We start from the raw sequence: 24,760 nt of genomic DNA, 5'->3' as shown, positions 1-24,760 counted from the left end.
ATGTGCTAATAGGTCCCCTGAAGAGTCAATAAGTGACGAAACGCGTCGGGGGGATGCACAGGGACTTTGTAGGGCCATTTTTTGTAGGGGTCAAATGTGGACTGCCCTTGTCAGGGCGGGAGTCATGGGTGTCAGAAATGGTAGCTCTTTTAGGGCTTGAATAGGGTGAATACCTTTTTTCCTGACCTGACATGACTCTGATGGGACATCTGACTGTGGACATCCTCCATTTTCATGTGGTGAGATCTTTCCTTTTCACATTATGCTGATGGATTTATTATTTTGATGTCTTTATTATATACATGAATAGGCATATTCCTTGATAACCTGTACAGGGTAGAGGGTTTTTTCTGTTCCTCTGATAAGGAAACTGTTCATTTTTTTTACTTGGTCTTTTGAACGATTTGGACCAAGTATTTGTTGGTCCAATCTTTTCAAATTTTTGGACATGGAATAGCCACATGTATATATTGGTGGTGATCTGTTGCAGAGATTTATACAGATACCTTTCATTATGGTCTGTGGCACTTGATCTAGTGTATTTTTATTTGCACTATAATCTTTGGTAGCTTTTATCCTATCCATTAAAGGTTATGTTTTATGATTTTTCTCTATTGCTGATTTGCTACTTTGTATTGTGAGAATTTGTGGATATTTAATCCACTTGGTGCTGTATCTCTAAGGCTTCACGTTCACCCACACATGTGGCTCTGTCAGAACTTTGTGCTCAATGACCTTCATGCACCCCGGCAACAGGTCCCTGTTCTTCTGGAGCAACTCCCAGCACTGCTGTTTCAGGGCCTTCTATAGTGTCTCCGCTATAGTAACCCCTTCGACCTCACCTTCTTGGTTGCCCAGCAAGCACAGAGTTACCACTGGCTCTCCATCTTGCCACGGCTTGATGAGGTTGACATGGTAAACCTGGTTTGGTTTCCGCCTTCCTGGTTGGTGAATCTTATAGTTTACGTCACCAAGCTTCTCCACCACCTCATACGGCCCTTGCCATTTGGCCAACAACTTGCTCTCTACCGTCGGAACTAGCATGAGAACTCGGTCTCCTGGATTGAACTGCCTCACTCTTGCTGGCCGGTTGTAGACTCTGGCCTGAGCTTCTTGTGCCTGGCGGAGGTGTTCTTTCACGATGGGCATCACCTTCGCAATCCTCTGCTGTATCAATGCCACATACTCAATAACGCTTCTGTGGGGCGTGACTTCGGCTTCCCCGGTTTCCTTGGCTATATCCAGGAGACACTGTGGATGTCAGCCGTACAGAAGCTCAAAGGGCGAGAACCCCGCGGAGGCCTGTGGAATTTCACGGATGCAAAACCACCATGGTTACTTACCGGTAGCCGGTTTTTCCGGAACCCATGACAGCACCACCTGAGAGAGGGATCCGCCCCGCCAGGACAGGAACCTACTGAGACATAAGGGGCGGCACCTCTCCCCCGCTTCAGTTGGGTTACAGAGCATTGAGAGGACTTCCCGGTTAGTTACATGTTTAATCCAACACCACAACACTCAAAACACCCTACTAATTGTGCACACCATACAGTGAAAAAGGGGGGGAATGTACGGGTGCTGTCATGGGTTCCGGAAAAACCGGCTACCGGTAAGTAACCATGGTGGTTTTCCCTTCACCCATGACAGCACCACCTGAGAGATTTTTGGAGACTTCGAAACACCTTAGGGAGGGACCACCGCTTGCAGCACCCTTCTACCAAAGGTTAAGTCAGCAGAGGAGGATAGATTTAATCTATAGTGCTTAAAGAAGGTTGAAGGTGAGGCCCAGGTAGCGGCCTTACAAATTTGTTCGATTGATACCTCTGCCTTTTCAGCCCAGGAGGTCGCCACGGCTCTGGTGGAATGAGCCTTGATGCCGTCAGGAATCGGGATACCACTAGCTGAATAGGCTACACTAATGGCTTCCCTGATCCATCTAGCAATAGTCCCTTTTGAAACCCCATAGCCTTTCCTGGCACCCTGAAAAGCTACGAATAGGGACTGTGACCTCCTCCACTGGCTAGTGGCAGATATATATTCTACGAGAGCTCTTTTAACATCCAGACTTGAAAGACTTGCGTATAAGGAGGATTTACTGAGAGAGCCTGTAAGTCGCTTATCCTGCGGGCTGATGTGAGGGCTACTAACAGGATCGTTTTTAGGGTCAAAAACTTTAGGGGTAGCTGATGTAATGGCTCATACGGTTCTTTTGTAAGGGCTTCTAACACCAGGTTTAAATCCCAGGGGGCTATTCTAGGTATTGGAATAGGCCTAGCTCTATGGCAGGATTTAATAAATCTGGCTATCCACCTATCTGATGCCAGTTTGCAATTGTAGAGCGCCCCTAGTGCCGACACCTGAACCTTAAGTGTGTTTACTGCTAACCCCATCTGCAACCCAGATTGTAAGAACTCTAGGATGTCACTAATCGGGGGTTCTTTCCCTAACGGCTTACCCAAGAACTGTAGGAACTTATCCCATGTTCTGCCGTAGATGTAAGTAGTCACCGGTTTCCTGCTTTTTAGCAGAGTGGCCACCAGCCCAGGGGAGAACCCCCTATCTATTAAAAGCGACCTTTCAAATTCCACGCCGTCAGATGGAATCCTTTGACCTGAGCGTGCAATATTGGACCCTGAACTAGTAGGTCCGGGATTTCTGGCAGAACCCAAGGATCGGAGAGGGACATCTTCCGTAGCAGAGCGAACCAGGGCCTTTTTGGCCAAAATGGAGCTATTAGAATCACCCTGGCTTGATCGTTTCTGATTTTTCTTACCACAGTCGGGATCAGAGCTACTGGGGGGAACGCGTAAGCCAGTCTGAAGTTCCACTGGATGTGCAATGAGTCCACTGCCCATGGGTTTTCCCTTGGGTTTAGAGAGCAGAACCTTTCTGTTTGCCTGTTGTGCTTGTTTGCAAAGAGGTCTATCACCGGTTCCCCCCAAAGCTGAATTAACTTTTGAAAAATGGATCGGTTTAGCGCCCATTCTCCTTGCCTCAGGGTATTGCGACTCAGGAAATCTGCCTCTATGTTTTCTGCCCCTTTTATGTGTAGGGCTGTCACGGAGTGTAGGTGATCCTCTGCACTGCTCAGAATGTCTGTTGCTGCTTCCATTAAGGAGTGTGATCTTGTCCCTCCTTGGTGGTTGATGTATGCCACTGCTACCTTGTTGTCTGACATGATGCGTACTTCTCGACCCTGGAGTAGCGGAATGAAGTGGTTTAGGGCCTTGCCCACTGCCCACAGTTCTCTCAGGTTGGAGGATGCCTTCCTTGAGGTGTCCAGGAACCCTGACCTATGAGGCCCCTTAGGTGTGCCCCCCACCCCGAGGAGCTTGCATCTGTTAAAATTATATCTGTCGCCTGTCTGTCCCATGGTATTCCTAAGGTCAGATTTGTCTCGTTCAACCACCAGTTGAGAGAGTCTCTGGTTTTTAAGGAAAGCTCCAGCTTTCCTTCCAAACGCCCTCTTAGCGATCTTTGTGCTCTTAGTATCTCCCCCTGGAGTTGCCGGGTGTGAAACTGAGCCCACCTGACCGCCGGAATACAGGATGTTAGGGTACCTAGCAGGGACATTGCTTTTCTTAATGTCATACATGGTTGGTTTCGGCCCGCCAAGGCCAGATTTTGCACCTTCTCTATCTTGGACTCTGGGAGCAGACACTCTTGCCTTTCTGAGTCCAGTATAAATCCTAGGAAGGTCTGTTTCTTTAGGGGTTGTAATTTTGATTTTTTGAAATTGACTATCCACCCTAACTCTTGCAAGGTGTTGATCACCTGAGTCAGCTGTGCTGTACAGTGGTCCTCTGAACTGCCCACTATAAGAAAATCGTCCAGGTATGGTATTATGACCGTATCGTGAATCCGGAGAAAGGCTGTCACTTCCGCTATGACCTTGGTGAAGACCCTCGGGGCTATGGATATGCCAAACGGAAGAGCCCTGAACTGAAAGTGCCTTAGTGTGCCCTGAATATAAAGCGCTACCCTCAGGTATTTCTGGTAATCTGGATGGATAGGGATGTGGTAATACGCATCCTTTAAATCAACTACGGCCATGAAGCAATCTTGATGTAGCAGCTTCACTGCCGTAGTTACTGATTCCATCTTGAAGGTCGGGTTCTTTATCCATAGATTGAGGCGTCTGAGATTTATGATTGTCCTGAACGACTGATCCGGTTTTTTTATTAGGAAAAGGGGTGAATAAAACCCCTTTCCTTCCTGTAAGCGTGGCACCTCGGACAGTACCCGCTTGTCTATCAGGCTCAGGATTTCTGTTTCTAAGGCCAGTTGTTCTTCGGTCATCTTCCTGATAGGTGTGATGACGACCACGGATTTTGGCTGACGAATAAAGGGGATTTTCAGGCCTTTTAGGATGCGCAGAATCCAGGTGTTGGAGGAGATCTTTTCCCAGGCCTGGAAAAAGAGTGCCAATCTCGCTCCTACTGGAATACTGGCGTCACTGTGGTGACTTTTTGGAGGTGGAGGTGCCTCCACCAAACATAAACCCTGATTCTTTCTTCTTTTTATCCTCCCATCTTCTTCTGTCAGCAGGAGGACGCCCTCTATTGAATCTCCCCCTCCGAAAGGGCTGTCTCCTCTGATCCATAGGGAATCTGGGGAAGCCTTTTTTCTTATCGCCTGCTTTCTCCAGAATATCGTCCAAGTTCTTGCCGAACAGGAATCGGCCATCGCAGGGGAGAGAGCACAATTTGGCCTTGGACTGAAGGTCACCCGAACAGCCCTTAAGCCATAACGCGCGTCTAGCAGCATTTGATAGTGACGCTGCTCTGGCTGTCAATCGCATAGAGTCCGCCGAGGTATCTGCCAGAAAAGCCGCTGCCCCGTGCAAGAGATACATGTCTGATAAGATCTTCTCTCTTGGGACCCTTGACGCCAGCTTCTCTTCTAACTGCTGCAGCCAGATCATGAGGGAGCGTGCCGTGCAGGTGCCCGCTATCGCCGGCTTAAGACCTCCTGCTGTCGCTTCCCATGCGTGCCTCAAATATGAGTCCGCTTTTTTGTCTAGCGGGTCTCTAAGAACCCCTGCGTCTTCCAAGGGCAGGGCCGACCTTTTGGAAGACCTGGACACCGCTGCATCTATTTTTGGGACTTTGTCCCATATTTCCGTATCCTTGTATTCAAAGGGGTATCGTCTCTTAGAGGCGGATGGAAGGGCCCCCGATTTTTCAGGCTTTTTCCACTCCTTCTCAATAAGCGCCTGGATTTTCGCGTTTACTGGAAAGGTTCGTTTTTTCCTCTCCTGAAGCCCCCCAAACATGACGTCCTCTAGGGTTTTAGCCGCCCTTTCTTCCTGTAGGCCCATTGTGGTTCTAATGGCCTTTAGGAGGGCATCTGTATCTTCTACAGGGAAACATGGCTTACCCCCTGTGTCACTATCTGAGGAGTCTGAGGAGGATGATTTTTCCGCCTGAGATGATACTGATGCGGAATCTGAGGGGGAACTAGGGAAATCCTTCCTGCTTTTTTTCCCTTTTTTCAATAAGGACTTAATTGAGCCTTCCATTTCTGACCTGAGGGCAGATATTAGATTGGCTGCGAAACTAGGCGCTTCCTCCGCCATAGTCCGCTGAATGCACGAAGCACAGAGATCTTTTTGCCAGTCTCTTGCTAGGGGAGATTTACATATAGCACAATCCCTATTGTTCTTCTTGCTTCCTGCTTTTCTGGGCCTTTCCTACAGGGTGAAGCATACAATAGAAAAACCCCCTATTAATATACTGCTGACATTCACGAAGATCACTCACCACCCGTAATCAAGGGTACCGGATTTGGAGGCTGCGTCGGAGCACCTGACCCGCGCTCTTTGGACCTTGAGGAGTGCCCCGACCTGCGGCTGGGGCGACTGCTGCTTGAATGGCTTCCATGCTTTCTGCCAGAGGGCTGTGAGGGAGGCAGGGACGCTGAACGTTCCTGCTCGGACTCCATCTTGCACCGCCGATCTACAGCTGTCTTTCTCCTTTTAAATTGCATGCCTCCGCCTGGTGAGCGTCTTCCTCCCCTCCCCCCTGCGACCGCCGGCCCAGCGCTTCAGAAAGCCGGCCGGCGTCGCACCCGGCGCCATTACACCGTCGCCTTCTGCTGACGTCAGCCGGCGCACCCAGCATTCCAAGCGCCGCTGACGTCAGCGGCCGGAAGACGCCAGCGTCTTTCCCCTACCACGGGGATCGAGATGCGGCGTGCGCGAGGGGAGGGCGGCGCGGTGGGGGCTTCCCGGAGCCACCGGGATCCCATCCACGCCCGCACGAACCCGGAGCCCCAGGGACCCCGGGGACTGCGCTTCCAGGACCCGACGGCCGGCGCTACAGGTAAGCTACCTGTTCTTCCCGCGCCGGGACGGGCCTGGGTCTTTATCTTTCTCTTCGCCCATGACAGGCACCGCCACAGTGGGATTCCTTCCAGGACAGGAACCCAACTGAAGCGGGGGAGAGGTGCCGCCCCTTATGTCTCAGTAGGTTCCTGTCCTGGCGGGGCGGATCCCTCTCTCAGGTGGTGCTGTCATGGGTGAAGGGAAAACAGCAGATACGGTAAGAGACAGTCCCAGTCTCTACCATCTTTCTCTATGGCTTTTCTTAGCATGCTCTTTAGTGTCTTGTTAAATCTCTCAACAAGGCCATCTAACTGAGAATGGTACACTGAAGTCCTCAACTGGGAGATTTGCAGGACCTTGTACAACTCCCTCATCACCTTGCTCAAAAAAGGTGTCCCCTAATCGGTCAGGATCTCCTTCGGCAAACCTGTCCGAGAAAACACATGGACCAACTAGCGGGCTACTCTTCGTGGAGGAATTTCTCAGGGGAATTGCCTCAGGATAACGTGTGGCATAGTCCAGGATGACTAATATATACTGATGGCCCCGTGCTGATTTAACTAGGGGACTGACCAAGTCTATGGCAATTCTCTCAAATGGCACCTAAATAATGGGCAATGGCACAAGGGTGCTCCGGAAGTGAGAGGTGGGAGCAGTTAACTGACATGTAGGGCAGGACCTGCAATAGTTTACTATTTCCCGGTGACACCCAGGTCAATAGAACCTCTGTACAACCCGTTCCTGCGTTTTTTCCACCCCCAGGTGTCCCCCCAAGATGTGTGAATGGGCCATGTCCAATACTTTCTGTCTATAGGGGCCTGGCACTATCAACTGCTCCACCAACTCCTCCCTTATTTTCGTGACACGGTATAACAACTCCCCACTAAAATAGGGAAATCTTGTGTCAGCCCCCGATTCCTGTGCAACCATTAATGACGGTGACATTGTTGAAGGCTTCCCTCAGAGTTTGGTCCCTATGTTGGGCAGTCTCAAAATTCTCACAGGCCACCCCTAACTCCAGAATGTCAGATACAATGAACACTTCCTCCTCATCCCCTACAAGGACACAAAAAGGAAACTCGTCTGCCTCTGGTTGTTGCGATACCTTATTAGGGTTCATTGGTTCTCTACTCTTGCTAGCGACCTCAGAGCCCTTTCCCCACAGATCCCAAAACAAACAGAAATCCCGGCCTATAATTATAGGGTGTAACAAGTCCTGAACGACGCCAACTTCATGGGACTCCGTGCCATGCGCCGTTTCAATGTTCACTTTGGCCATAGGGTAGTCCTTTGCATCATCATGTATGCACTGAATGCCAACCTTTTTCCCCGGGAGTAGGTTAAGAGGAAAAGTGGCCCTCACAAGGGTCACCAAGCTCCCGAAGTCTAGTAACGCCATTACTGCTTGAGCGTTCACCTTCACAGGACATGCTTGAGGCCCCTCGTTAGGTGGAGAGTTCACACTCCAGGTTGGATATGCATAGAATGAACTACGGCGTCCCATGCAGCAGTCCATCTGCTTGGAGGTCTGGGGACAATGGGAAGCTATATGTCCTTGTCCGTGGCACCTCCAGCAAACATCAACACCCGTAGGGACCTTGGGCACCACCTCTCCCGCCCCTTTTGACCTTGGAAACCCCACCCCTTTTTGGGACTCCGCCCCCTGCTGGGACCCCCAATACGGAATGGGCTGCCTCCCCAAGGAGCATTCCATCCCTTGGTATCTTTCGACCAGTCTGACCAGTTCATCGGCATTTTGGGGATTACCCGGAACAACACAAGTATGTAGGGGACTCTGCAGAGAATGCACAAACCGATCCATCACCACTTGTTCTACCATCTGCGCAGGCGTAGAGGACTCTGGCTGCAGCCATTTCTGGACTAGGTGCAACAGGTCGAACATTTGGAAGTGAGGCGGTTTGTCCCGGTGATAGGCCCAACAGTGAACTCGCTGTGCCCTGACAGTCCATGTCACCCCCAAACGTCATTGTTACCCCTAATCTCAGCTTTCAGTTTGGGATACTCCTTAGCGTCCTGCAAAGTGAAGTCATAGTACGCCTTCTGGGGTTCCCCCGTCAGGTATGGCGCCAGTACCTCTGCCCACTGCTCTTGCGCAAGTTTTTCCCTCTCAGCGACCCTCTCAAACACCGTCAGGAAGGCCTCAACATCATCCCCATGGGTAATTTTCTGCAATGCGCGTCTTAACGCCTTCCGATCATGGATGGCGGTTGCCAGAAGCTGCATCTGTTGCCGTTGCTCCTGCTGGTTCTGTTGTATCTGCTGTAACAACAGCCTGTTGGTCTCTTACTGCTGTGACTGTGACTGGACCAAGTATTTCAGCAGGTCCTCCATTTTTCCTGGCAATGCTTGCTGGCTTGCTACAGACTTGACCTAGGACATGCAGTAAGTCTCACGTCTCTGCTGGGAACGCTGCCCGCACGTCTAGCACCAATTGTAGGGAGTCAATCAGGAGGCACGTGAACACTTTTAAAGTTCACGGGGTTTATTGCTTCACAAACCCATAAAACAGAACAAAAGAAATAGGCTTTAGCTCAGGCAAAACAAAGTGTCCAGTACTTCAGGCTCGGTCTTAGAGCCTCAACACACACACATACAGCCCTGTGTTAAACAGTAGCCTACATTACATAGGTTCCTGGGTGTGGTTATACCTATCACCTGACTAGTCATGTGACATCATCGCAGGTCCTTAAACACATATAGAGTTACGGTGACGTCCCTTAGTGCTTCCGTGCACTAAAGAAAACACTCCGGGCTACATCACAGAGACAAGCCATCTCTGTGAAACATACCTCCCATCGACTATACGACCCTTAGGGCCCCGTCACACACAGCGCCTCACCAGCGATCCCGACAACGATATCAACATGTCAGGATCGCTGGTGAGTCGCTACATGATCGCTGGTGAGCTGTCAAACAGACAGCTTCACCAGCGATCAGCACCAGCGACGCCGAGCGCGCGGCGTCGCTGTGTACTTTAGTTACCAGCGCACTGATGCAGGGAGCTGGTAACTAAGGTACACATCGGGTTTCTAAGGGACGTGCGTCACTTAGAAACCCGATGTGTACCTTAGTTACCAGCTCCCTGCATCAGCACGCTGGTAACTAAGGTACACCTCGGGTTTCTAAGTGACGCACGTCCCTTAGATACCCGATGTGTACGTTAGTTACCAGCTGATCGCTGGTCTCCCGCCTGTCATATGCAGCATTGCGTGCTGGCCAGCAGGAGACCAGCGATCAAAAAAATGTCCAGGGCTTTCCAAGAGCGATCAGCGATACCGGCAGGAGGGCCGGTCGCTGATTGCTGTCACACACAGCGATCTCGCTGGTGAGATCGCTGTTGTGTCACAAAACTTGTGACTCAGAGGCGATCTCGCTAGCGAGATCGCTATGTGTGACGGGGCCTTTAGCCATGCTACAAGGGATAAAGTGCAGTTTTCTTGACAGTACTGTATACTTAGAATATAGTAAGTTACTGACTAACTGGTACAGTAAAAAGTTATAAGAACAATATTAGGATACCTCTCGGCTGGTCAAGGAGTTAATTAAATGGCTTGTCCAAGTTTGTGATGAAAGTCTGCAATTACACTATGTTACTGCAGGCCTCTGAATTCTCAGGTTCACTGTACACTTTTAGGACTCTCCCATGATGATGGCAAAAGTGCATGGTCACGTGAGCACAAGTATGCGATTTGCAAACTTTCAGCCACATTCTGGTTAGATGTGTCCTGCCTTGCTCACTTCATTTTCATGCATGTCTGGTCAACAAGTGACCGGAAGTATTTAAAGTGCATTATTGCGGTTTTGTGACCTCTCACTCAATGTCGGCACAAGAGAATCCTAACAGTGTGCAGTAAACGCTGTATGAATTCAGATGTCTGCAATCACAGAGTAATTTCAGACTTTCATCACAAACCTGGACAACCCCTTTAATGCTTCTAACATAAATAAAAATATAGTAACCCTTTATCACCATAGACATGTATCATGTAAACTTACAAGCTTAGGATTGTTACATGTGTACAGGATTATAACAAATAGCAGCACAAGAATTTTTCACCAGAACACCACCATAAAGGACAGAATTACATCAGTATAACCCCCCATAAGTAGAGAAACACAGCATCACAATCCTTATCAGAACAGAAATAAAACACCAGAATCACCAGCAGTACAGAAATATATCACCAGAATCACAAACAGTACAGAAACAGTTCACTAGAACGTCCATCAGTACATGAATATTACATCACCAGAACCACCAGCCCTATTTGAATACATCACTAGGACCGCCATTGTACATGAATACATCATTAAGACCATCAATAGTACATTAATAAATCTCCTAGACTACAATTCATACATAAATTCAGCACCAAAACCACCATCAGTACATAAATACATCAAACAGAACCACCATGATTAAATCAAAAAATCACCTGAACTATGATCACTACAGAATATATGACCAAAACCACCATCAGTTTATAGTGCATTAATTGTAATGTCAGATCAGACCCATATTATATACTGTACATCTGTATTGCATGAACCTACAACTACCAGTATGCCATTAACAATGGTAAGAAGTTATCAGTCATCATCAGACCATACAGGAACCAAAGTACTGATGAGAATTAGTATCATAAACAAACATTTACATCTGGGTAACTTCTAGATGAAGTTGTCTCCAATTGGAGTCATTCTCTTTCTTTTTTTCATCTTGTCCAGATGCCATAATGACTGGTCTCATCCATACCAAGTCTCTGCAGACTTCATTTCTTTTCCAGTCTTCCGAATCACATTCCCACACATTTCCCTTAAAAAATAGCAGCGCGATTATAATGCTCCTGAATAAAAATACCTGCCCTACACTGGGGCCCTGTATATATAATTGATACTCCTTGTATTTCATGCACAAAATATGACCCAAACACTGTCCCCAATATGGTACATGCCCTCCACACTGCCCTCTCCTTTCCACAATGTCTTCTCACACTAGGTCACCCCTATAGTGTCCAGTCTCTACTGTGTTCCCCTCATCACACTCCTCCTCTCAATACCACCCCACAATGCCCAGTCACTATTCTGTGCTCCCTCATACTTCACTCCCCCATATTGTCTCATTACATTATCCTCAGTCTCCTAACATGATTCCAACCTTCCTCATACTGTCTATTCACAAATCCTCGCCATCCCTGCTAACCATACTGTCTCCTCACATATTTAACCTCTCAGCTCAGTGTCTATTCTTTCTCCTCATACATCCCCCCACTCCCAATATTGTGTGTCTATACCCATCTCATACAGTCCCCTGTAGATCCCCATGTTGTCTGCTCCCATTACCCCCTCATACTGTTTAATTATACGCTCCCTATATTGTGTTAAACTCCCACCACTACCTCGCTTCTTATAATGTGTCCTCACATTTCTCCTCCACCCCTTATTCTACACTGTGTCCGCACCATTCCCCATATTGTTTCCTCAAACATCCCCCCACTCCCCTTACTGTGTCTGCACCCATCACATCCCCTCACTCACCTTTATATGTCCTCAGCCATTCCCCCCTCACTTGCTCTAAATATGGTATCTGCAACCATCCCCCTCACTCCCCATACTGTGTCTGCACCCACTCTCTCCCTGTTCCCCATACGTTGACTGAACCTATTCCCTCCCTCCTCCGTTGCCAATACAGTGTTTGCACCCATTCACTTCTTGCCCCCTATACTATGTCCATACCCATCACCCCTCCATTGCTCCCCATACTGCATCTGTACTCATCCCAACTTGCTTCCCATAATGTGTCTGCCCCCATCCCTTTGCTCTCTCTCTCAATACTTTGTCCTCAATTACCACCCCATTACATTAAATCTTCAGTGTCACTGGAGACCTTACCACCAACTTTGTATACACCTCTGCGGAGCCGGTGAGTGAGATCAGCAGTGTGATCAGCTGATCTAATCACACTGCTGAAGCTGCCCTGACCCGGAAGTGCTGGCAGTCAGGGCTTTAATTGTACTCGCATCTGAAAGACGCGAGTACAATGGATTACTAGGAGCCGGTGCTCTGCACCTTTTCTGAGCTGGCTTGACAGCCGGGTCAGAGAGCTGCTGACTCTCACTACAGGAGCAAAATGTAGCTGCTGGGTAGACACCTCGGGACACCACATCAAGTGGCCTGACCGCGTCACCCTGCTGACAGCTTCTGGGGCAAATGCCCCGCCTGCCCCCCCCCCTCCCGAGACAAGCCCCGGGTATGGGACAGAATGTGATACGCAAGCATATATTCATACACACTCTACTGAATTCACTGTTTCTCATGTGTATGGACTTGCTATGGACAAGTAGATGATCATGCTGATGCGGATTTGTGTTAGTGTTTATAATTATACATTGCTTTGTAAACACAGGGGTTAGGGAAATAGAATGTTAGAATGGGAAGAATGATGTGAAATGAACTGCATACATAATAGCATTGCGGTTAAATATCACTGTTTGTTCTATGTATGATTGCTTGACCAAGTCCCCACATGTGGGTTGAAACATTCTGGTATTTTTTGCTGAAAAAAGATTTTCAGAGCTTAATTTTCCTGAAACAAGTGCTGCGTTATTCTTCATTATTAGGGTAAAATAACAGAAATTGGGTTGCAGTCTCCAAACAAATGTGAGAAGATTTAAAAAGTTTAATCTCCAGGACAAAAAAAAAAAGCTTCAGTACAGAATCAAAAGGTAGCTATATTCCCACAAACTTTCTTCATCTTTAAAGGGCATATTTATGAGAATAATTAAAGGGGCTGTCCACTATTCAGACAACAAATTATTTAATACTATATACCACAACTACATGGTATAAAAATTTCACGCAAACCTCAGTAAACTCGGCGCCAACATCGCTGGAAAGAGGTCGGTGGGGGAGCATCTGTTCTTTTTATTTTCCATTGGGGAATACAGTATTTAAGAAAGGTTATTCGAAAAGTGGACAACCCCTTTCAATGTTCACTGACATAGACTCTCTGATGTTCCCTAATAGGGAGCAAATTAATCTGTCCGTAACAGAGCAGTGCTGTTAAGAGTTACTTCTGAGTCACTATGGGCAATATACTCCACATAATATTGAAATTGTACTGCTTCAGTCTGCCAAAAAATTAATGGTTCACCAGAGTTATAAAGGACTTGGGGAATACAACGACATGCACATTTTTTAAGGGTATATTTAACCCTGCATTTCCATAGGGCTCTATTCACTCAATAATAAAAATATGCCAGGCTGCACATGTCTGTCTATACATATACAGTTGTGCTCAAAAGTTTATATACCCCAGCAGAATTTTATTCTTTCTTGGCCTTTTTTCAGAGAATATGAATGATAACACCAAAACTGTTTCTCCACTTAGGCTATGTGCACACGTTGCGGAATTCACGCGGAAATTTCCGAGGGAATTCCGCAACTCCCTGCTTAATTAGCTTGCAGAATGCTAGCACTTTCAAAGTGATCTGTAGCATCGCTTGGAAAACTGATTGACAGGTTGGTCACACTCGTCAAACATAGTGTTTGATAAGGGTGACCAACTTTTTACTATGAGGTTGCCTTTGCGGCATCAGTAGTAAAAAGATATAAAGTATAAAAAAAATAAAAAATGGTGTTATTCTCACCTTCCGGCGTCCCACGCAGCGTTCCTGATCCTCGCAATGCTCCCGGCAAGTCTCGCAAGACCGCTACGTCATCAAAGGTCATTGTCGCAAGGCATCGCTGGGAACGGGAGTTGGCGGGAGCATCGCTGAGGCCTGGGAATGCTGCGGGGGGACGCTGGAAGGTGAGAATAACACCATTTTTTATTTTTATTTTATTTTTTACAGGGATATGGTACCCAGGGCCTGGAGGACAGTCTCCTCTCCTCCAGACCGTGGGTACTATCTGCACATTTTCCACTTACTTTGCGCATGGTGGGCATAGCCATATGCGTAAAGGAAGCGGAACAATGCATTCCTATGTGTGCGGAATTCCCGCGATTCTGCACAAAGAATGACCATGCTGCGTATTTTTTACACGATGCAATTTTGCCGCGGACAAATACGCAGCATTAGCACAGCATGTGCGGAATGACATTGAATACAATGGCTTGCTTATTTTATGTGTTTTCGCAGCGTTTACAGCGTTTTTGCCAGCGAAAAAAAACGAGGCAAAAACGCATAAAATATGCGGGAATTCCGGACGTGTACACATAGCCTTATGGTTAGTGGCTAGGTGAAGCCATTTATTGTCAAACTACTGTGTTTTATCTTTCTAAATCATTATGACAAGCCCAAGCATTCAAATGACACTGATCAAAAGTTTACATACCCCATTTCTTAATACTGTGTAGTGTCCCCTTTAACATCAATGACAGCTTTAAGTCTTTTGGGGTAGTTGTGGATGAGGTTCTTTATTTTCTCAGATGGTAAAGCTGCCCACTCTCCTTGGCAAAAGCCTCCAGTTCCTGTAAATTCCTGGGCTGTCTAGCATGAACTGCGCGCTTGAGATCTCCCCAGAGTGACTCAATGATATTAAGGTCAGGAGACTGAGATGGCCACTCCAGAACCTTCACTGCTGGGTTGTGTAAACTTTTGAGCACAACTGTGTATATATACACACACACACATACCACTAAGAAGAGAAGAAATACAAGCAACAAAATTAATAATGCCAACTTACACATAAACAGCACATTAGGACGATGCAAAAAGATTCTAGAACTCCTGCATTTCCAACTATCCATGTCAATCTCAAAAAAAGAATGACTCCAAGAATATTTTGCAGGCAAGGCAAATATACTCCAATGAATGTTCCCATTCGAGTTTCCTGGAATAGAAATTAACAGATTTGGTAAAAAAAAAAGTTTTTATTTGCTTTTTTTTTAATTTCATATGAAGGAAACCTGTTAATTGATGCTGCCCAAACCACATCCAGCATGAATCCACTGTTCTCTTGGCCTGGAGCATTAATTTTGATTCAGGTTGGCTCTAAAATGTATTTTTTTTCTGAAACTCAAGGGGAGCAGGGCAAAGGGACTCTCAGACTCCATACCGTAATGTTCTACTCCCTATATTGTAGTATTCTCTCCCTCTTTCAGATTTCACCACTTGCTGCCTCAGTTCCGTGTACCAGTATGTACTGTGCAAGTTTTTCAATATAGCGAAAAGATCAGAACTACTCCAGCTACTTCACACTTGGATAAGAGAATATCACCTTGTCAGGATCGCTGGTGAGTCGCTATGTGATCGCTGGTGAGCTGTCAAACAGACAGCTTCACCAGCGATCAGCTCCAGCAACGTCGAGCGCGCGGCATCGCTGTGTACATTAGTTACCAGCGCACTGATGCAGGGAGCTGGTAACTAAGGTACACATCGGGTTTCTAAGCAGCGGGCGTCACTTAGAAACCCGATGTGTACCTTGGTTACCAGCTCCCTGCATCAGCGCACTGGTAACTAAGGTACACATCGGGTTTCTAAGTGACGCGCCCTGCTTAGAAACCCGATGTTTACCCTAGTTAGGCTGGTTTCACATTAGCGCTTTTTAAGCGCACGCACGGCCGGGGGTAGCTCCGCCCCCGAGCCGGCTCTCTGCCCGGCGTGCCCGCCCCTTGCTTGTAGAGCCTCCTCCTAGCGCACAGCGGCGCCTGCGATCGGCGCACCCTATCTTTAGCATAGGGTGCGCAGATCGTGCGCAGGCCGTGCGCTAGTTGCGCTGCGCACTTTTGACGGTGCGCCGTGCGCGCCAAAATCCGAAAAGTTTGATTTTGGCGCGCACGGCGCACCGTCAAAAGTGCGCAGCGCAGGTCAAAGCGCAACTAGCGCACGGCCTGCGCACGATCTGCGCACCCTATGCTAAAGATAGGGTGCGCCGATCGCAGGCGCCGCTGTGCGCTAGGAGGCGGCGCTACAAGCAAGGGGCGGGCACGCCGGGCAGAGAGCCGGCTCGGGGGCGGAGCTACCCCCGGCCGTGCGTGCGCTTAAAAAGCGCTAATGTGAAACCAGCCTTACCAGCGCGCTGATCGCTGGTCTCCTGCCTGTCACACGCAGCGATGCGTGCTGGCCAGCGGGAGACCAGCGATCAAAAAAATGTCCTGGCTATTCCAGGACGATCAGCGATAACCGGCAGGGGGCCGGTCGCTGGCCAGTGTCACACACAGCGATCTCGCTGGTGAGATCGCTGTTGCGTCACAAAAATTGCGAGATCGCTATGTGTGACGGGGGCTTTACAGAAAAAGTTTGATCTCTGTCATTGCCAACAAAGGATATATAACAAAATATTGAGATGAACTTTTGTTAATGAACAAATACTTATTTTCCACCATAATTTGCAAAATAAATCTTGCCAAATCAGACAAGGTGATTTTCTTGATTTGTTTTCTCATTTTGTCTCTCATAGTTGTGGTCTACCTATGATGTCAATTACAGGCCTCTCATCTTTTTAACTGGGAGAACTAGCACAATTGGTGGCTGACTAAATACTTTTTTCCCCACTGTATTTTTATTTTGATGTCACCCCTTCTCATGTACAGCACCATGGAATCAATGGTGCTATTATATATATAATGCAAAAGAGTATATCGTACATACAGGACAGTATGGGATTACAGATGATTCTTTCTGGGAACAAAACATTTCACTGCCTGTTTTTAGGTAATGTTTTACCTCAAAGAATCAGCTGTGATCCCATGCTGTTCTGTCTGTGTCCTTTCTTTTGCTCCCTCCCCTGCCCAGGAGCTGTGATATGATCAGCCCATGTCCCTGCACGGTCAGACACGGCCATTACACAGTACACAGCAGGGGCACATTAATAAGATTATCTCAGCACAGGAACATTTTATAGCACATCCAATTGTGAAATTATTATTATTATAAGATCTATTAATTAAAATATTTATTTTAAATTTAACTTTGCTTGTGGGAAAACTCCTTTAAAGACCTTGCCAACCCTACGTGAAAAAAATTTTTTGAAAAACACTGGTCATAGAAAACGTAACATATTTATTTGTGTTTTTTTGCAAGAAGAAAGTGCTGTTTTATGTTATGATTGCAATGTTTTACCTTTACTTCCTTCCTCTTGCGATCTTCATACTCTTCATGTTCTTTAACCCCTTGTGGCAAATTTGTGTAATTTGCGAGTTTGTTCAGAAGTGATGACACCATTGGGTTACTGTCCATTTCTTCCTATAGCATTGAATAAAGATGAAATATTTATATTCATAAGTATGGTAGTTACATTGTAACGAATTGTAAATTGTAGCTACATTTTTACAAACTTTGACATTTCATAGAATGATATCAGAAGTTTTGACTGGTGAAGGTCTGCGTGCTGAGACCCCCTCAAATGCTAAAACAATGAAGTAGAAGTATTCAGTCAGTTGAGTACTGCTCTCCAGTCAGACTTAAAAAGGTTATCACCTTTCAGACAATCCAAACCTCGGGGCGTAGTTTTTTCTTAAAAAATAAGAACACATAACAGAGTTTTACTCACTGTCCCAGTGTCCACTGGAGAGTCTCCATTGCTGATTGGATTGGATTTAGGCTGCAGTGCTGGATGCAATGACAGTATTGCAGCAACAGCAACAGTGAGCTCAGCAACTTTTTATAACAAAACGTGCCCGGTAAACTGGATTTTGTGAAAAGTTGACAATCCCTTTAAAACAGGCTCAGACGAAAGTCTATATCAAAGGAGAGCCCTTAACATGCCTACATTTCCCATCCCTATATGATTTTTCCCCAGAATAGATTTATGTACACTTACAAACATGATATGCAGCATGGGGGAGAGAAGGGGACGCAACTGCAGCTTCCTACAGAGTGTTTCAGGAAAAATTCAGGTCGAGAGAGGAAGTGGATCTAAAAGGGAAGAGCGACATCCGATTGTCCCAGAGCAAACAGAGCAGCTTTAGGGCACTCTTCATATTTGTGGAACAGTATATATATATATATATATATATATATACATACACACACAGTATATTTCCCACAGTGATATATACATACACTACAAGGTGCCAGACATGCCAATGACAAATACCACCAATACTCCATGGGTGCCACTGAGCTGTAGAGGGACTTCCATCATGGTGTCTGTGTCTTTGGCAGAAAGTCTAATGCCGCAAATGAATCTGTGATGGATACTTTGACCAAATGTGAACACAATCTTATTCTTGGAAATGGAGAGCAAAAATAATAATGTACAGAATCAAACAGATGTGAGAAAATGGAACCCAAATCTGCAGGTAATCTCAATCTATAGCTTATGTGAGGAAGTGACCCATATCACAGGTAGGGGTCACTGTGTGTTCTCCCCAATATATGCAAGGAGGCATATTCAGGCCATGAGAGGGGGCATTGCAGTCGCAGGCGTATTTATGATTGCAATGGTGAAGCAGTGACCTATGTCACAGGTAGGGGTCGCTGTGTGTTCTCCCCAGGATGTGCACGGAGGCATATGAAGGCCATAGGAGTGCCTGGCAGTCACGGGCGTAGCTGAGACTGCAATGCAGACTAAAAATAAAATAAGTGCTAGATTTGGACATGCTAGTGTCCAAGGCAGATGTAGGGAAAACCTGCTCTGGGATGTTGTGTTGTGAAACAGACTGCAGGATGGTAGTTGTGCAGTCCGTTTCATTCCCGGCCCGGGTTTTCCATGTGGCTTGAGGCCACAGGTTTCTTTGTTAAAAGCCTTGCAGGAAAGGGTTTGGATGTGTAAGGTGTAATATCAGTCTGGTGTGTGCTATTGTGCAGAGCAGTCAGCTTTGCAGAGCTATACCTGTGTGAGGCAACACAGGACAGCGAAGCCAGCAGCAAGGGCAGCTGAATAGCCCGGCACCCACAGCGGTGCTGCCATCCGTGGTGACTGGTCTGGTTGAAGGACGATATCCTGTGCCCGGGAATGGATGTCCTATGCCCGAAGGAGAACTAGTGTGTTTAACGGCTGCAAACAGGTGGATATGGTACCCGGCTGTAATCCGAAGGCTATCAAGGACTGTGGACGGCTGTGAGTATAGACATTGACACGGCGCTGCAATTGTCCACGGAAACTGGACAAAGGGAGGTCCAGTGTCTTTAGTGACTGTGAAAACGGAAAGATGCCGTGTATTATGTAGTGCTATTAACTGGACATTAATGCTATGCACGTGTTTGAACTGAACATTATTGCTAAGCAGTTGTGTGAATTGGACCTTAATGCTGTGAAGTAACTGCATTAAAGAAATTTTGTGTTGGAACTTTGTGGGTCACTGCCTCTTCACTGCATAAAAGTGGTACCGCTACACTACAATTCCTAAGGAGTATGGTAATTTTAAACAAAAAAAAAATGTCATCCCACTGTTACTAGGGTATAGTATGTCTGCAAAGAGAGCTTACAGGTATCAGAATATAAAACCTCAAATATGGCCTGACAAGTTCATTTCAATATACAGGATGTATCATTTATAACCCCTATCAATATGTCCTATTCGTGCACATAACCACTCCAATTAGAACAATGGGAAGAAGGAAAAAAAAAAAAAAACCCTTCTGTTTTGTCATGGCCCCAAACTGATTCTTATTGACTGTGTTTTGCAGTGTTCCTGAAGGGCACTGTGGTCAGGCTGGGTGACCAGCTTACCTTGGGGGGAGGGCATCCGTGCACAGAAACAGGGGCTATATACTAATCTTATTACATTATATGTGTTTTAAGAACTAGAAACAACTGATGTCTAGCAATGTGATTTTTAAGTAATACTTTAGGGTACAGATAACAGTCCTTGCCACTCACACAGTAGGCATGTGCCCCTTCAGTACACCTGCAGAAAGCAAAATGCTGTGCTGAAAGGATTTTAGCTCAATCCTTTGACCTTGAGAGAATCTTACTGCCGTTGATGAAAATAGAACAGCTTGCTTCTTGTAGATGTGCTTAAGATTCAAATAGACTCCTTCCCATGCCCCGAGAAGCTTGTACGGCTTATAGCCATAGCCTCATTCACAAATATTGCACGGAACTTGTTTTCTCCTATGTACAATTTCACAGAGCTTTCTACCACTATAAGTCACAGACTGTCAAGAACGTCTTTTTTTCACTTAAAGACAATGCATAGAACAATTAGATAAGAGCAAGAGCATTATGACAATAATCTCACTGTGGGAAATATACAGTAGTCTGCATTAGGGGAAGCCTCAACAGAGGAGAAGGGATAAAGATGGCAAACAGCCCAGACATGGCACATCAATTGGGATGCACAAAACCCTCAGCATTCGTAGTGAATATATCTGCCAATACTGTACTATATGGGCAAAAAACAGCAAAAGATTTTTCTGCAGTGCTTCTCTTACAGAGTAATTACGTTTTCAGGGGGTTTGTTTTGCTAATTCTATCTAGCATGGAAGTTAACACTGCAAATCACTTTATTAAGTAATTTGGTTTCAGTCCTGTAAAAAAACATGCATCCAAATGGCCTCCAAACCAATGCCTACTTGTCTGGCTTCTCTACACTCCTTTGCTACTTACTGGAAATAAGAATGCTGGCAGTGGAAGGGGAGACACCAAAGGACACGGTTCGCTCCTCTGTAATGTAGTCAGTCAGTGCAGGGGTTTCTAGGAGCTAGCGCTGGGTATAACGGTGCTGGAGACCCACAATGTAGTGGGCTCAGGCAGGAGGACACAATGCACGATCCCCCTGAACACAGAGGACACCTGCACTCAGGCTCGGACTGGCCCATAGGGGAACTGTGGGCCCCTGTGCAGATATGGCCTCCAACCCCACTATATGGGAAGTACTTGGTATAATTCACTTGATTCACTTTGTAGAGAAAAAAGCAGCATCTCATCATTCATTTACTGCCCAGTTTATTTTTATATGGAGGTCTAGGTAAATTTGTGAATGAGGCTAGTGTAATATTTGCATGCAGGTGAAAAGTGGGCCCCCAAGAGTCTGTTACTGGTGGGCCCTTGGCAACCAAGTCAGACTGCCTGCACTGAATACCTTGCATGGGAGCAAACCTTCCTAAGATGTGTTTTCCCCTCCACAGCAAGAGGTCTTACTCACAGTGCATAGTGACAGAGTACACAAAAGTCAGCAAGTAGACCAAGTAAGGCTAGTTTCACAGCAGCGTTTTGAGGAGCAGCGGGCGCTCGCCGTGAAGCTCCGCCCCCTGCCGCGCCTCCTCCTGGCCGCTCCGCCTATGGGAGCATGACGCTGCATGCGACCTGCGTACCCTATCTTTAGCATTGGGTAAGCAGGCTGTGCGCAGGTATGCTTTTGCCAGCGCATGCGTCCTTGATCCCACCAAGGACAACATCTGCAAGGAGTTTGTATGTTCTCCCCGTGTTTGCGTGGGTTTCCTCCGGGCACTCCGGTTTCCTCCCACACTCCAAAGACATACTGATAGGGAATTTAGATTGTGAGCCCCATCGGGGACAGTGATGAAAATGTGTGCAAACTGTAAAGCGCTGCGGAATATGTTAGCGCTATATAAAAATAAAGATTATTATTATTATTATTATTATTTTGATGATGCACCGACCTGCACCAAACATATTGTGTTGCATTTTGGTGCGGCCAGCGCACAGTCAAAAGGACACATGCGCCGGCAAAAGCATGCCTGCATACCCAATGATCAAGATAGGGTATGCAGGTCGCATGCAGCGTCATGCGCCCATAGGCGGAGCTGACCGGAGGTGGTGTGGCAGGGGGCAGCGCCTCAAAACGCTAGTGTGAAACTAGTCTAAAGCAGTGGGTTTGCAGACCAATTTATTGAAAGATTTACACAGGACTGCAGCCATATTGCTTAATACAGGAATATACAAAGTTAAATAACTTTTAATGCTGGATACAATTAGAAAAAAGCACAACAGGGGAAAAAGACCACCTGGATCCCTTCACTTATCAAAGGGGATAGAATTAGCAACAGAAAATATGAAAGTTAACTTATTTATTTAATATTCTTACTTGTATAGCGCAATCATATTCCACGGCGCTTTACATATGTTGTCATAGCTGTCCCCATTGGGGCTCACAATCTAGATTCCCTATCAGTATGTCTTTGAAATGTGGGAGGAAACTTACGTAAACACGGGGAGAACATTGTTGTTCTTGGTGGGATTTGAACCCCAGTGCAGCAAGGCTGCAGTGCTAACCATTGAGCCACCATGTCATCCATGTTGATGCTGATTTGTGATGGTGTTTATTTACTTACAGTAAGAAATTTAAAAATACATTGAAAAGATGATACTCCGAATCTATGCATTTCGAGATAACCATCTCTTAGTCTAGATCAGAGAGGAGGAAATTTTCTCATCGCAATGACAGATTCATATGCACTATTGACCAATTTGTGCTGAACTCAGCAGGGCTTCCCAGCAGGTCCAAAAGCAATGCAGAAGATCAGGACAGCCAAGGCACCAGAGCAGCAGATTGTTGATAAATAAAACCTTATTCCATGTCAATTAGAAACATAACAGGAAGACAATGCAGGAAACATGTTGGCAATAATTGGCATTTTTCAAGCCCCAAAAAGCCGGGCTATATTTTTTTTTTCGGGGGGGCTTGAAAAAGGCCAATTAAGGCCAAAACGTTGCCTGCTCCGTCTTCTTTTTTTTTTAATCAAGAATCTGCTGCTTTGGTGCCACAGCTTTGCTAAACTAACAGGGGAGGAAATAGTGGACATACATACACCCTCTGAGTTGGCTCTGATTCAACAAGAAACAAAGTTTAAACATGTCTTAGGAGTCCATTGCTAACGCAGATTGAGTTTTTTGTTAATGGAGCCAGATACCAAATTGCTGGTTGATTCTACACTGGATATACTGTGGTTTCACAGCATGAGGCACAGAAGGCAGAGCTGAAGACACGCACAGAGGTATGTAGCATGGCAGAAGTTAAGACAGCCAATGTGTATGTAGATAGCAGATATTGTTTTGGAATTTGTCACGATTATGGTCCAATATGGAAACCTAGATCTTTTCTACCCTGGAAAAAACAGAGTACCAGCCCTGATGGACGCTCTCCTGTTACCAATTAAGCTGGTCATGGTGAAGATAAAAGCTCAAACTTGAGCTGACACTGATAAAGCCAGAGGAAATGCTTGTGCAGATGCCGCCACCAAGGAAGCATCAAAGAGGCTAAAGCCCCCATCACACATAACGATGTCCCAGCTATCCCACCAATGATCCGACATGGATGGGATCGCTGGGACATCGTTAGACAGCCCCAGCGATCAGGACCAGCGACGCTGGTTTCTAATGTAAACGTCGGGTATCCAGGAGCCGCGGCTTCTGGATACCCGCTGTTTACCTTGGAAACCGGCGTACATGCTGGTTTACAAGGTAAACGTCGGGTATCCAGGAGTCGCGCGGCTCCTGGATACCAGACGTTTACATTAGAAACCAGCGTCGCTGGTCACTGGTCTCTCGCTGCCACATGCAGCGATGCGTGCTGAGCAGCGTGAGACCAGCGATCGAATAACGGCCCAGGCCGCTCGAGCACGATCAGCGATAACCGGCAGGGGGGCCGGTCGCTGATCCCCGTCACACACAGCGATCTCGCTGGCGAGATCGCTGATGTGTCACAAAATCAGCGATCTCGCTAGCGAGATCGCTGTGTGTGATGAGACCCTGAGAGTTGATAGTCTAGCACCAGTACAGACTTAATAAAGTGGATGGGGGAACGACAATACCCAGAGAGATTAGCAAAATTAGGATTATTTAGTCTAGAAAAAAAGACGACTGAGGGGCGATCTACTAACCATGTATAAGTATATAAGGGGACAATACAAATATCTCTCCGAGGATCTGTTTATGCCAAGGAAGGTGACGGTCACAAGGGGGCATTCTCTGCTCTGGGCTCTGGAGGAGAAGAGGTTTTTCCCATCAACATAGAAGAGGATTCTTTACTGTTAGGGCAGTGAGAATCTGGAATTCCTTGCCTGAGGAGGTGGTGATAGATAACTCAGTCGAGGGATTCAAGAGAGGCCTGGATGTCTTCCTGGAGCGTAACAATATTGTATCTTACAGTTATTAGGTTCTTTAGAAGGACGTAGATCTGGGGATTTATTCTGGTGGAATATACAGTTGTGACCAAAAGTATTGACACCCCTGCAATTCTGTCAGATAATACTCAGTTTCTTCCTGAAAATGTTTGCAAACACAAATTCTTTGTTATTATCTTCATTTAATTTGTCTTAAATGAAAAAAACCCAAAAATAATTGTCCTAAAGCCAAGTTGGATATAATTCCACACAAAACACAAAAAAGAGGCTGGACAAAAGTATTGGCACTGTTCGAAAAATCATGTGATGCTTCTCTAATTTGTGTAATTAACAGCACCTGTAACTTACCTGTGGCACCTAACAGGTGTTGGCAATAACTAAATCACACTTGCAGCCAGTTGACATGGATTAAAGTTGACTCAACCTCTGTCCTGTG

At 46.4% G+C, this 24,760-nt stretch overlaps 1 protein-coding gene across 8 annotated transcripts in view; it reads right to left on the bottom strand.

The window, feature by feature from the left end:
* SLC12A7 (solute carrier family 12 member 7) overlaps nucleotides 1–24,760 on the bottom strand; it is a 745,935-nt gene that overhangs the window by 515,447 nt on the left and 205,728 nt on the right. For all 8 annotated transcript variants that reach the window (XM_073587687.1, XM_073587689.1, XM_073587686.1 and 5 more), the window contains 2 exons: nucleotides 17,413–17,535; nucleotides 15,035–15,181 (listed from right to left, as the gene is read on the bottom strand). In XM_073587687.1, coding sequence (XP_073443788.1) covers nucleotides 15,035–15,181; nucleotides 17,413–17,535 — 270 coding nt within the window. Of the gene's footprint in view, nucleotides 1–15,034; nucleotides 15,182–17,412; nucleotides 17,536–24,760 lie in introns of those variants that run through there.

The sequence above is a fragment of the Dendrobates tinctorius genome, unplaced genomic scaffold (genome assembly GCF_039654945.1).
Source record: "Dendrobates tinctorius isolate UK_male_01 unplaced genomic scaffold, ASM3965494v1 ptg000102l, whole genome shotgun sequence".
In the NCBI taxonomy this organism is placed as follows: domain Eukaryota; kingdom Metazoa; phylum Chordata; class Amphibia; order Anura; family Dendrobatidae; genus Dendrobates; species Dendrobates tinctorius.
Note: the sequence above shows the minus strand (reverse complement) of the source record. Positions and strands in the feature narration are given on the sequence as shown.